This window comes from Crinia signifera, chromosome 7 (assembly GCF_055691185.1).
Source record: "Crinia signifera chromosome 7, ASM5569118v1, whole genome shotgun sequence".
Taxonomy (NCBI): Eukaryota; Metazoa; Chordata; class Amphibia; order Anura; family Myobatrachidae; genus Crinia; species Crinia signifera.
Genome location: NC_139223.1, coordinates 13580271 through 13593895, shown reverse-complemented (window position 1 = coordinate 13593895; position 13625 = coordinate 13580271). Strand labels below are relative to the sequence as shown.

Genomic DNA, 13625 nt, shown 5'->3' with positions numbered 1-13625 from the left:
CCCAGCAGCGGGTCTGTCCGCCCCCCCCCCGCCTGGGTGCGGTGAAAGGGCTTACACCGGCACTGCAGACACTGGACCCCCGGATCAGGACCCCAGGACACCGAACCTGGGGACCTACCTATGAGCTCAAGATAGGTAAGTATCAGTATGTATGGGCTTTGGATGAAATAAAGTTTTATTTTCAATGTGTGTCTGTGTGTGTGTTTATTTTACTATTTTTAATACTGTGGAACTTCAAGTGCCAGCAGGCCCTTTAATGCCCTGCATGCTGGGACTTGTGGTTCTCCATGTCCCCGCATGCGGGGAAGGCTTGCTGGGACTCATAGTTTCACAGTATTAAACAATAGTTAATTCTATTTTTTTACACCATTTTATCAGCCGGTGGCCACCGCTCCAGGGTCATCGGGGACAGCACCGGGCTTCAGCCTGGCCAGGTAAGTTCTGGAGGGGGGGACCTGACTAGGGGCCCCTCCGCCAAAGCATTCAGCCCTACCGACCAGTCAGCCTGGCCAGGGGTCCTGGGGGAGTGAGGACTTGTATAAAAAGGGGGAGTGAGGACTTGTATAAAAAGTCTCCCCCCCGGCTGTGGCATTACCCTGCTGGCTGGTTGGGCCTGGGTCTGGTTCTTAAAATACGGGGGACCCCTAGTCATTTTGTCCCCCGTATTTTGGGAACCAGCCCTGGGGCTGGTTTTAAAAAATTCAGCGAAGCCTGACTTGAATGCTTTCCTGATTTTTTTTTATACCAGCCCCGGCTCTTTCAGCCTGGTGCTGGTTACGGCTGTGGGGGTGGAGGTGGTGAGGGGGGGAGGACCCAACGCTGTTTATTTTAATTAATTAATTAATTTTTCTATTTTTTTTTCACACTGAAGCCTGCACGGATCTGACTGATCCGTGCAGGCTGAAGCCAAATATGCCTGGAAAATGAAGTGTATTTTCCAGGCGTATTTGGCCGGCAATTAGCGGGCGTATACCACTAATTACCGGCCGTATTGAAAATATGGCCGGTTAGTAAATTAGGAATCATCATTCTTTTGAATGGTGATTCCTATTCGTATTCTATCTATGGTGTATTCATTCCTATTTGTAAAAGCAAATACGAATGTCCCATTAATACGAATATAAATAATCGTATTTTTGGCATAGTAAATGCCAAAAATACGAATACACCCCAAAAAATTGTATTTTACTATGAAAATACGATTTTTTTAAACTAATTTTTCTTAGTAAATTTCCCCCATGTGTCATGGCCATTACTGTGTGTGCCATTATGTGTAATGGGCATCACTGTGCGTGGCATTATATGTAATGCCCATTACGGTGTGTTGCAGGCACACTGTCACTCCTTTAGTATGAAATTCACACCTACTTCAATATTTTCAACTGTTAAATGTGCACCCAACCATCACTAAGTGCCAGAAGCCACACACCCATCCCACCTACAACCAAAACAGCACCGCCTCTGCAGCTATGCCACCCACACCACCACCCCTACTGGCCATCACGCTCCCCGCCACCTAAACATCCCACAGCACACACACATGAAACGCATCCATATGTATAAATCCACCACCCCCATTATACCCACACCATCCACACGCAAAATGACATACACACGCTATACACACGCAGGACCCACACCAACAAACCACACACCAACACACACTAACACACATGCCCATCCTCTACCTAGACTACACCCACACCCCACTGTCACATAGCACAACAACCTCACAACCAACCACAACAACCACACACTACATCCCTCACACACACACACGAAACGCATCCATATGTGTAAATCCACCACCCCCATTATACCCACACCAGCCACTGCGCTGCCCACACCATCCACACACAAAATGACATACACACGCTATACACACGCACGACCCACACCAACAAACCACACAACAACACACACTAACGCACATGCCCATCCTCTACCTACACTACACCCACACCCCACTGTCACATAGCACAACAACCTCACAACCAACCACAACAACCACACACTACATCCCTCACACACACGCGCCACACCATACATTACAAACCCATCCCTACCTCTGCCTACAAACATCTCAAAAACAAATGCAACACCCCCACCAACTGTCACTACGCCACCTACACCACCCACATGTGTAACATCCACACATCCCACTCTACCACCTACAGCACACCCACACCTGCCCATCACACACACTCCCACACCTACACTATATACGCACCTGCCACTCCCACAGCCATGTAACTCAGGTACTAACCCACACCACACACACACCTCCTTAAACCACAGTACCCCTGCACCCTAACCAGCCAACATTGCACCTACACATCCACTAACCCCACAAACCACCCACACATCCCAAAAGCAACACACAACATGCACAATACAACACCCACACCACAAAAAACTATAGCAAACACCCAACTACTGCACACCCACATATAAACAACACACACACTATTCCCGCTTAAAACATTTCACCTAACTAAAGTTGAAATATAAGGCATCCATCATAAAACTCTAACCATATTGCACAAAATACAAACGTTCACATATTAAGGGGGCGCAGCCCTTTATGACGGTGTGAAGAGCGCCCGTAGGGCGCGATGAATCACCTAGTATAGTATATGCAGCCAAGACTTTCTGCTTGCGATACAGGAGCGTGCATCGGGATCGCAAGGGTTAAAAACCCATGCAATCTGCATGCAATCCCGATGAGATTTTGACTATATAGTCAAAATCTCATGCAGGTTGTACCCGTGTGTTATTATCCCAATGATGGTCCAAATGTATATTGCATTTGTAATGTACCACTGAATTTCCAAATGCTGTCATAGTAGGGAACATTCATTTCCCAACAATGGCCTTTATTCTGATCTGATCGCAGTACAAATTTGGTTGGAAAATAGGCAAAACCATGTGCAGTGCACTGCAGGTGGGGCAGATGTAACATGTGCAGAGAGAGTTAAATTTGGGTGGGGTGTGTTGAAACTAGGGTGGCCAATCCCGGGATCGGGATCGGCGGGATCCCGGGATTTGGCGCCCAAAACACCGGGATTTCAATCCCGGGATTGGAGATTCCAATCCCGGGATTTCGGGATTAGACTGCGCATGCACAGTCTAATGCCTGGCAGCGTCTGAGCACACGCTCAGACTCTGCCCGGCTTCTCCCATACCCGGAGAGCACTGCGCAGCGTGACCTCTCAGCGTGACATCAGAGGTCACGCTGCGCAGGAAGGCTGAGATCACGCCCGCCCACAGCAAGCGACACTGCAGAGCCCGCAGTCCCGCTCCCCCATGGCTCCCGGACAACGAAGGCGCACTCCAGCCCGCCCACCTAGCCAGCAAACAACAACCCAGGGTCTTGGCAGTATGAAACTGCCCACCCACCCAGCAACCCGGCCACAAAAGTAAGCAAATGCGGGGCGGCCAGGGTGGTTTTTTTATTAGGAAAGCCAATCCCGGGATTCCGGGATTGAGCATTTTTCGAATCTCGGGATTGAAAAAATGCCCCGGGATTGGCTTCCCTAGTTGAAACTGAAATCTAAATTGCAGTGTAAAAATAATGCAGCCAGTATTTACCCTGCACAGAAACAAAATAACTCACCCAAATCTAATTCTCTCTGCACATGTTACATCTGCCCCACCTGTAGTGCACATGGTTTTCCCATTTCCCAAACAAATTTGTACTGCGATCAGATCTGAATAAAGGCCAATGTGTACTTATTAAATGAGCACATAATATGCGTGTTTGTGTGTATGTGTATATACCAACATCATTTCTTAAGACACATATGTCCAGATTCTCCTGCTTTAGGGAAAAATTCAAGTAGCAATAACCAATGAAAATAAATCTCTCATATGCAAACATAATTGTAGCTGTAATGAGAAGTTTGCTGTGATCTTCAAAAAGAGAAAAAAAAGAGCAGTCAGATTGTATTTTTAACTTTCTACTGAGGAGACAGAAAAAAACAAAGGGTGACATTCTATGATATGCGATTAGCGCTATTTTGCGGTAATTAGACCACAAAATGGCGCTATCGCATTTTCCCATTAAATCGCCGATTTAATGGGATGCGCACAGGGGCTGAAATCGCATATTTTGTGCGTAAATGTCTGGTGAATAAAAATGCGAGATTAATTCGCATTTTTATCGCATCCAGATGTTTGCGCACAGAAAAGTATACAAGTCGCTTATTTAATGCTATGCGCATTTGCACATCGCATTATTTAAGTGACTAATTTTCGCACTTATTTCAGACCTGGGTCTGTTAGGCGAATTAGGCAGAACCCTGCACAGATCGCAATGTTCCGTGCAGGGTTCTGCTGTAAAAAATAAAATAAATGGTTAAATTAAAAAAAAAACGAGCGCGGGGTCCCCCGCCCGAGTATAACCAGCCCCGGGCTCACTGAGCCGGTGCTGGTAACATAAAATCAGGGTCCCCGACAAATAGGGGTCCCCTTGATTTTATGAAACCAGCACCAGACTCAAGGTCCGGCGCTGGTTCCCAAAATACGGGGGACAAAGTGACTAGGGGTCCCCCGTATTTTAAGAACCAGCACCGGACACAACCAGCCAGCAGGCTAATGCCACAGCCGGGGGGAGACTTTTTATACAAGTCCCCCCGGCCAAAGCATTAACCCCCTGGCTGGTCAGCATGGGCAGGGGTCCTGGGGAAGTGGGGACCCCCCCAATGAAGGGGTCCCCCCCCTCCAGGACTTACCAGCCCATGCTGATAGTCCGGGGCTGTCCTCCATGCCCCTGGGCTGTGGGCATGGAGCTGATGCTTTGTGTAAAAAAAAGAATGTCAACTATTGTTTTACACTGGCGAACTATCAGTCCCAGCAAGCCTACCCCGCATGCTGGGACTTGGGGAACCACAAGTCCCAGCATGCGGGGCATTAAAGTGCCCGCTGGCACTTGTAGTTCTGCAGTGTAAAAAATAGTGCACAAAATCACACTGACACCCTGAAAAATAAAACTTTAATACACACAAAACACACTGATACTTACCTACCTTGAGCCCGTAGGTCGGTCCCTGGATCCTGGATTCGTCCTCCGGGGCTCCAGGGCAGAAGAGTCCGGTTCCGGGGCCTTGGTCCTGGTTCCGGGGCTGGTCCTGGGGTTCCGGGGCTCCTGGCGTGAAGAATCCGGGGTCCGGGATCCGTGGTAGTCCAGAGGGGTACCTAAGGAGGAAAATCCAACTCACCTGCTCCCCGGCGGCGACCTCCGGTGACAGCGCTGCTCCCGACTGGTACCCGGCTTCAAGGAGTTGGTCCGGCGCTGAGATGTTGCTCCCTCGACGTCTCTGAACAGAATGATTTCTCGGCCAATCAGGAGCCGAGAAAGTCGGCTCCTGATTGGCCAGAAATCATTCTGAATATAGACGCCGACGGAGTAACATCTCTGCTCTGGATGCGCTGAGATGTTACTCCGTCGGCGTCTATATTCAGAATGATTTCTGGCCAATCAGGAGCCGACTTTCTCGGCTTCTGATTGGCCGAGAAATCATTCTGTTCAGAGACGTCGAGGGAGCAACATCTCAGCGCCGGACCAACTCCTTGAAGCCGGGTACCAGTCGGGAGCAGCGCTGTCACCGGAGGTCGCCGCCGGGGAGCAGGTGAGTTGGATTTTCCTCCTTAGGTACCCCTCTGGACTACCACGGATCCCGGACCCCGGATTCTTCACGCCAGGAGCCCCGGAACCCCAGGACCAGCCCCGGAACCAGGACCAAGGCCCCGGAACCGGACTCTTCTGCCCTGGAGCCCCGGAGGACGAATCCAGGATCCAGGGACCGACCTACGGGCTCAAGGTAGGTAAGTATCAGTGTGTTTTGTGTGTATTAAAGTTTTATTTTTCAGGGTGTCAGTGTGATTTTGTGCACTATTTTTTACACTGCAGAACTACAAGTGCCAGCGGGCACTTTAATGCCCCGCATGCTGGGACTTGTGGTTCCCCAAGTCCCAGCATGCGGGGTAGGCTTGCTGGGACTGATAGTTCGCCAGTGTAAAACAATAGTTTACATTCTTTTTTTTACACAAAGCATCAGCTCCATGCCCACAGCCCAGGGGCATGGAGGACAGCCCCGGACTATCAGCATGGGCTGGTAAGTCCTGGAGGGGGGGGACCCCTTCATTGGGGGGGTCCCCACTTCCCCAGGACCCCTGCCCATGCTGACCAGCCAGGGGGTTAATGCTTTGGCCGGGGGGACTTGTATAAAAAGTCTCCCCCCGGCTGTGGCATTACCCTGCTGGCTGGTTGTGTCCGGTGCTGGTTCTTAAAATACGGGGGACCCCTAGTCACTTTGTCCCCCGTATTTTGGGAACCAGCGCCGGACCTTGAGTCTGGTGCTGGTTTCATAAAATCAAGGGGACCCCTATTTGTCGGGGACCCTGATTTTATGTCACCAGCACCGGCTCAGTGAGCCCGGGGCTGGTTATACTCGGACGGGGGACCCCGCGCTCGGTTCTTTTTTTTACACCTTGCGCTGTCCTGCAAATGTGCGATTTTCACACATGAAAATCGCACATTTTCAGGACTAAAACCAGCGCACCACATCGCCGCAAATCGCCCCTATTCGCACTTTTCAGCCTCCAATGCGCATCACATTAAATATGCGCATTTAGGCTGAAAAATGCGATTTCTAAATAGGCGATTTGCGGCGATACAGGGTGCGAATTAAACATGCGCATTTAGCGCAGAGCATAGAATGTCACCCAAAATGTTACTGTCATATAACTTCTTTCAAAAGCAAATGAAACATAAAAAATGAAATACTGATCAGATTTCTGAAAAAAATTTCAAATTTAGCACTTTGATGTTAACCCCTTGAGTGGTATGCCCGGAAATTGCCGCAGCGGGCTGTCCCGGAAAATTTCCGGGCATACCACTAATATAGAATGGGTGTGCGCCAGTGGTGTCCCCCCTCTAAAACGTAACTTTATTGTTCAATGAAAAACCTGTAAAATGTTAGGCTATTTTTAGACACTGTAGCCGTAATCCCGTTACGTTATCACAATTAAATAACGATAATCACAATGACCTTTGACCTTTGTCATACACTGTGAAATTTATTAATCTATTCATTATATGCTGCATACAATTTATATTGTCAATAACTACAGTTTTTATAAGTTTAAGTTAAAAGAATAAACATCATCGCATAATAAATATATATCTATAAAGTCCCTATTAGACTACATCAATCACATTACAGTAAAAAAGGAATGCTCCCGTCTCCCTGTTGAAAGGCACGCAGAAGGATCAGGCAGGTGGCTGATGCAGGAGGTAGAAACCGTCAGGGTTACCATTGATGAGTTGAATAAAAAATAATAATGACCTTGGACTCTTTGACCCCTTTCTTATACATTATGTGATGTGATTTATACAGACAGACAGGAAGGCTGAGCTTGAGTTTCTACGCTTGCAGGCATTGTTCAAGGTGGTATCATAGCTCCTCCCATCTCAGCTGTCACCCAGCCCAGCACAGCTCAGCTCAGCCCAGTCCCATGGTTTGGTACCTAACCTCTAGCTATGGCCACAAATAGCATGGGAGTGGTTTCATATTTGGGAATAATCAGTGGCGTACTGTAAGTTTGTCCCAGTTGCCCGGAGGCAAGATGAATTTTGGTGCCACTCCACCCCCTTACACACACACACACACACATACAACGATATCCAAAATATATATAGTTTGTTATGAAATGTATATTATATACTGTGTGTATATATATATATATATACACAGAGAGAGAGAACACATATATTTCAGAACTCAGCCACAGAAGTGATGGCTTTCAATTAATGGATTTAAACTGGCAGTAGTGGAGTGGTGCCCCCTTGAGAGCAGGAGCCTGGCGGCAAATGACTCCATTGCCTCCCAGAATTCTGCATCTGAGAATAGTCTTACTACCTTATTTAAATTTACATACATGGTGGAACAGTATTCAGCAGTTCTGGCAGCTTGCTGATGTTAGAGCTTCATGTTGCAATGTATACAGTATATTTAAAGACTATACTGTACAGTAGTTCTTATATTGACAGGAACAGGTGATGCGGCTTAAGAATAGCTTGTTGTTTGTTAGTGTTTGATTGACAGGAACAGAATATGCCTTTAAACGAAGCCCTTGGAAATGAATTCTGAATATAATGTTTAAATTATTATTTTAAATCTTCATCTTGCGCAGAAATACAAATAACTTTCATCTCAACACATGCAACTTTTATTTGTTAAAATGCTTCTTCACAAAATGAATGTGGAAAGGGTGGTTGCGCTAAACACTGATAACAGGTGATGCACTTGATAAGAACAATAATATTTATTTGGGAGAAAAGGAATTCCTTTTTTATAATTAAATATGTATACAGCTATATAGCTGAGTAAACATTAAAATATATGAATATACATGAAATTGTTGCTGCGGTAATTAGTGCACATTGAGTTAAATTTCCAAAAGTCACCTCAAATCCAGATGTGTCCTGTCCTCTTTTGGGCCCAAAAGGATTGTGATTCCAATAACTGGTGGGAGTGGTACATCCATCCAACTGCTTTTATTTATCCTCTCCAGTATGTGCCTGCCAGCGCCATTATAAAATTGGATTATCCATCAGAATCACTTACACAGCTTTTGACTTCAGGATCCAGTAGCGCACACAGGGGGGGTTTCTGAGTACCCAGAAACCCCCCAGGAGTCTAAGTGCCCTAAGCTAAAAGCTGAGGGTCCCCTCTTTCCAGGGGTACAAAAATTTAAAAAAGGAGATATCTGACTTCAAAGCAGTGGCCCCCATCCAAGCCTGTTAATTGCACTTCCTAGTCAGATATTCCAGGTTCTGTCTGACGTAGAGTTTTTCTGAGGGTATATTCCAAAAGCTGGGACTCTCCCCCTTTGAGGGACACTAGCAGCTTGTCTCTACTGTTCCCAGAACTAGAGTTATCAGCCTTCCAGCAGCTGGTTACTGCCCCAGCTCCACACACCTGGTATGTAGTTTTATATACTCGTTGGCAGATTTCTCTGCCTCTTGAACTCTGATCTCCTAGTCCCTAATACCATTTGGTAGGTGGGATTCTTTCGTTATTAATTCCATTAAAATCTAAGAAATCTATTACCGGGAATTGGAGATATCTGCAGTCAAGCAAGCTGTCCTCCCACCAGAAAATTATGAATAATAAGCCCACTCCACTATACACCCCTCCTCTGCATATTAAACATCCTCTACCACCCTGGTTATGTATCAGGGCCCAATCATTCAGCCCAATGCCCCCTTCTCCCACCCCATCTCCCACCATCTGTTCAGTAAAGGGGTAATTAGTGGAAATTACTGATCCAGGCCCTACATGCTGAGCGGTTGATATAATACCCCTACCACCCGTGGGACATCAAAGCTTCCCCCACCCCTACCGCTGGAGGATTGGTAGGGGCCCCAATACATTGTTATGCCCAGGGGCCTACACTGCTGTTGACACCCCTGTATGTATATATATATATGTGTGTGTGTGTGTGTGTGTATATATATATATATATATATATATATATATTTTTTTATTATAATTATTTATTTACATTTGGTCTATCTATAATACTTTAACTGACCCGGCATATACTGGGTCATCTAAGTGTCCATCTCCGTGCTTTGCTTCGCCCCTCTGGAAACCCCCTTCTGAAAATCCTGCATTTGCCCCTGGGATCCCAGGACAGGCATATGTTTTCTTGTGTCATTATTGCCAAGCCAGGATCCCTCATCTACTACATTCCCAATACCCAACTGTGGATAAACCCCACCTTCACCATTGCTATTGGAGGTAATACAGTGGTGAAACACTGCATCTCACTGACTGACAATAACAAAGTTATTGGAATCACAATCCTTTTGGGCCCAAAAGAGGACAGGACACATCTGGATTTGAGGTGACTTTCAGAAATTTAACTCAATGCAAGCAACAATTTCATGTATATTCATATCAATGTTTACTCAGCTATATAGCTGTATAAATATGTAATGATTTCATAAAAAAAGGAATTCCTTTTCTCCCAAATAAATTTTATCTTTCTTATCAAGTGCATCACCTGTTGTCAGTGTTTAGCGAAACCACCCTTTCCACATTTGTTTTTTCTGTAAGGGGGTGACGCCCCTTTTCTAGGGTTGCAGCTTGGCAAAGCACGCCATACAGGCGCCCTTTACAGATACCTCGGTATCTATCTCTTTCCTTTCTTCACAAAATGGAATGAACAGAATGCACAAGCAACTTCTGTTGATTAAAATGATATGTGGCATTCCTATATTCTGTGTGTGACTATCTGCATAAGAAATTAAACATTAAAGTGTTTTCCTGGAAAACTGTGCATCATAGAATTTGGTATGGCGGACTAGAAGGGCTATTTAACATGAAAGGAGGCAAGATGCACGTGGACACATCTGTATAAGAAGGATGTCTTTCTCATAGAAATCCTTAGTTTTGTGATAAGCAGAACGGTGGCACCCCCACATATCCTGGTGCCCTAGGCAGCTGGCGAATAATAGAGATGGCCCTGCATGTGCTGTACAGTCCAATCCCAGCTAAACCAGATAGACTCTGCCCCTTCAGCAGTTCTAACCTACCGCATGACCTTAGATTGGAAGGGGTCACCTGTGACCATAGTAATTGGATTTTTTAAACACCTCCTGCAGGTGTTTTCATGGGGTCCGCAGTGGGTGTGTATGTCCGGCAGCATACCCTCCAACATGACCCATTCCATTAGGTACAAAATGCTCTGTTGCTGGACTTCCCTGCCAGTGGCAGTTGCAGATGTGAGGCTGCAGCACAGTCCAATGTTCAAAAAGGGGAGCCACACCTAATGCCACTCCAAACATCACTGTCCTGGACTCACTGACAGTTGATATGACCCCCCTCTTTGAATTTTGGACTGAGCTGGAGTCCAACCTCTGTAACTGCCACTGGTAAGGAAGTCCAGGAACAGACAATTTTGTACCTAATGGAATGGGTCATGTTGGAGGGTATGCGGCAGGTGTCATGGGGGGTCTGGCAGGTGTTGCAGGAGTCCGGCAAGTATCAAGGGAAGGAAGGGGAATTGGTCTGATGAGGTGTGGAGCAGATGGAGAAGCAATTCCAGGTGAGGGAATGGCAGTGAAGCCACACCTACATGGCCACTCATTGGCCACTGACCCTAGGTGACGTCATGACAGATTAATCATTAGGTTTCTCATCTTCAGGTTGTGAATCTTACACAATGGCTTCTAATGGAGAAACATCGATGGGATGGAGACTCTTTGGCTATGTAAAGAACATTATTCCTGGGTTTTCAGGGTCTGTTGTGTCCCAACCAGAAGGTGAGTAACCGCTCTCCACAGTCATCTCTACCTGCATTTGTGACACCCCATTAAGGGGCTGATTCGGGCCCATTGTCATTGGTGGTGGGTCTGTGCTTGCGCAAATATGCGCATGTGCAAACCCACTGTGCAAACACCTTCGGTGAGTATCACACTCGCTAAGGCATCCGCACTGTGAGGGGAGGGCAGAGGGCTGGTGCTTGGGAACGTCCAGCGGGCGGCTGACGTCACATGACGCATGGTGCGGATGATCGGTCAGGCGGCGTTTACCTGTTCCCTAGGTTGGGATTACATGCTGTCTAGTGAACAGGTCTGAAACAGGCCCTAAGTTGAGCAATATATGGGTTATCACTCTCTCTCTTTCTCTATATATATAATGTGTGTTTTATAAATACATTTATTAAATAAAACTGTTGGGAGACTAAAGTTCATCAATAAATTGTACACATGGTTCTGTCAAAGAGAGGAGATTGAAGGGCGGAGTAATACAGAGCAGTGTGTGTGATCTGTCTCTGAGTAGAGGGGTGGAGTGATATAGCCTTACAGTGATTTGCCCTGTCAGGAGAACTTGTGAGGTAGCTGCTGTGATGAGTGGAGTTGTGCTGAGTGGGGATCACGGGCTATACCTAGACAGATGCTGCCACAGCCCATCAGCCTAATGGAGAGAGATGGTGCCAGGGTCGGGTGTGGATCGTTTTCTAGACCACACTTAGGTCGACAGTCATTAAGTCGACCACGTTGGGTCAACAGGGGGGAAGGTCGACAGGGTTGTAGGTCGACATGGGTCAAGGTTGACAGGTGTTTAGGTCGACATGGGACAATGTCGACATGGGTTAGGTCGACAGGTAGTTAGGTTGACATGGGTTTTTCACTGTTTTTTGACCAGAATGTCGACACAGTGGACATGGACACAGTTGGAGGTGAACCGCAGCCCCTCGCTTTGCTCGAGATGCTTCGGGCACACTATTTTATTCTCCCACCACGCCCTAGTGGATGGTAGTGCATGAAATACCGCCTCTCTGCTCAAAAAACAGTGAAAAACCCATGTCGACCTAACTACCTGTCGACCTAACCCATGTTGACCTTGTCAACAAACCTGTCGACCTAACCCATGTTGACCTGGTCTACAAAACGACCGTATAACCCAGGGTCTGAGGGAAACTGGAGACTGGGATTCCTTGTTAGGGACTGCTGGGAAACTGTAGAGATGACCATCGACCATTGATGATTTGACAAATTTTTGAAAACGTTTACCATCGATCAGAGAGAACCAGATGGCTTCCCGCCAGAGCTATCAGAACATGGAGCTTATCTCCGCCCCCAAGAAACATTTATGTATATGAAGTAATAATAAAAGTATCATGTCACAGTTCTCATACCCTCCAACTGTACCGCTTTTCCCGGTACAGTACCGTTTTTTAACGGTCTGTACCGGCTAAAATAAGCTGTACCGAATGTACCGCTTTTATCACAGAAACTCAGGAGATTGAGGGACTCTGGGAGATGTAGTTTAAAACACTGGCGACTGCTCTCCAGAGAGCGTGGTGGAGCTGCCTGCTAAGACTATATCTCCCAGGGTGCACGGCGGGGGGGGGGTGAACGCAGCGGGCCTGCCTCTCCCTGCTAGGGGATAGCCTGTGGTTGGAGGATGGCATGGCTGCGGGGAGACTACAAGTCCCAGCATGCTGTGTGCGGCCCTTCAGCCGTGCCAGAGTGACTGCACCCAGCCACTAGAGCGAAAGCCGGCGCTGGGATAAAAGAATGTGTGGCGTGACGTCACTAGTGGGCGGCCTAAAGTGTTGCAGCACGGAGAACCCGGCTGTGGCGACTAACAGCGGCCGAAGTTTCAAGTAATCTTCCAGCCACACCCCGCACAGCCGTTGGGGACTGAGGTAGGGACAGCCAGCACAGCTGTCTCTTTTTTTAAATGGGATGCTATTATTTTGGGATTTTTGGAAGTGCAAAGTAAAAGGGTCGTGGCCACGCCCCTTTACACGTGGCCACGCCCCTCCATCTATGGCCACACCCCCGTACCGATTTTTGAGTCCAATATGTTGGAGGGTATGAGTTCTAGCGGTCACTCCTCCAGATACGTCAATCTGAACCTGAGGTTCACTTGGGACACACAGGTCCCCTATATAAGGTATGCTGCCACCTGACCACACAATGGGGCAGATGTATCATAGCGGTGCGATAAGCGCCGCTATGATACTTCCTGCTTCGCCTCAATAGCGAGGCGAAGCAGGAAGGGACATCGACAACATGTATTAACATCTTGTCTGCCGAAGCG

At 47.3% G+C, this 13625-nt stretch overlaps 1 protein-coding gene across 2 annotated transcripts in view; it reads left to right on the top strand.

Annotated features, from left to right (window-relative positions):
- Positions 1 to 13625, top strand: part of LOC146019786 (up-regulator of cell proliferation-like) — a 30887-nt gene that overhangs the window by 6532 nt on the left and 10730 nt on the right. The window contains exons 1-2 of one of the 2 annotated variants that reach the window (XM_083152341.1): positions 11046 to 11118; positions 11219 to 11335. In XM_083152341.1, coding sequence (XP_083008467.1) covers positions 11085 to 11118; positions 11219 to 11335 — 151 coding nt within the window. In that variant the 5' untranslated portion in view covers positions 11046 to 11084. Of the gene's footprint in view, positions 1 to 11045; positions 11119 to 11218; positions 11336 to 13625 lie in introns of those variants that run through there. The other variant, XM_083152342.1, reaches the window with a different exon arrangement.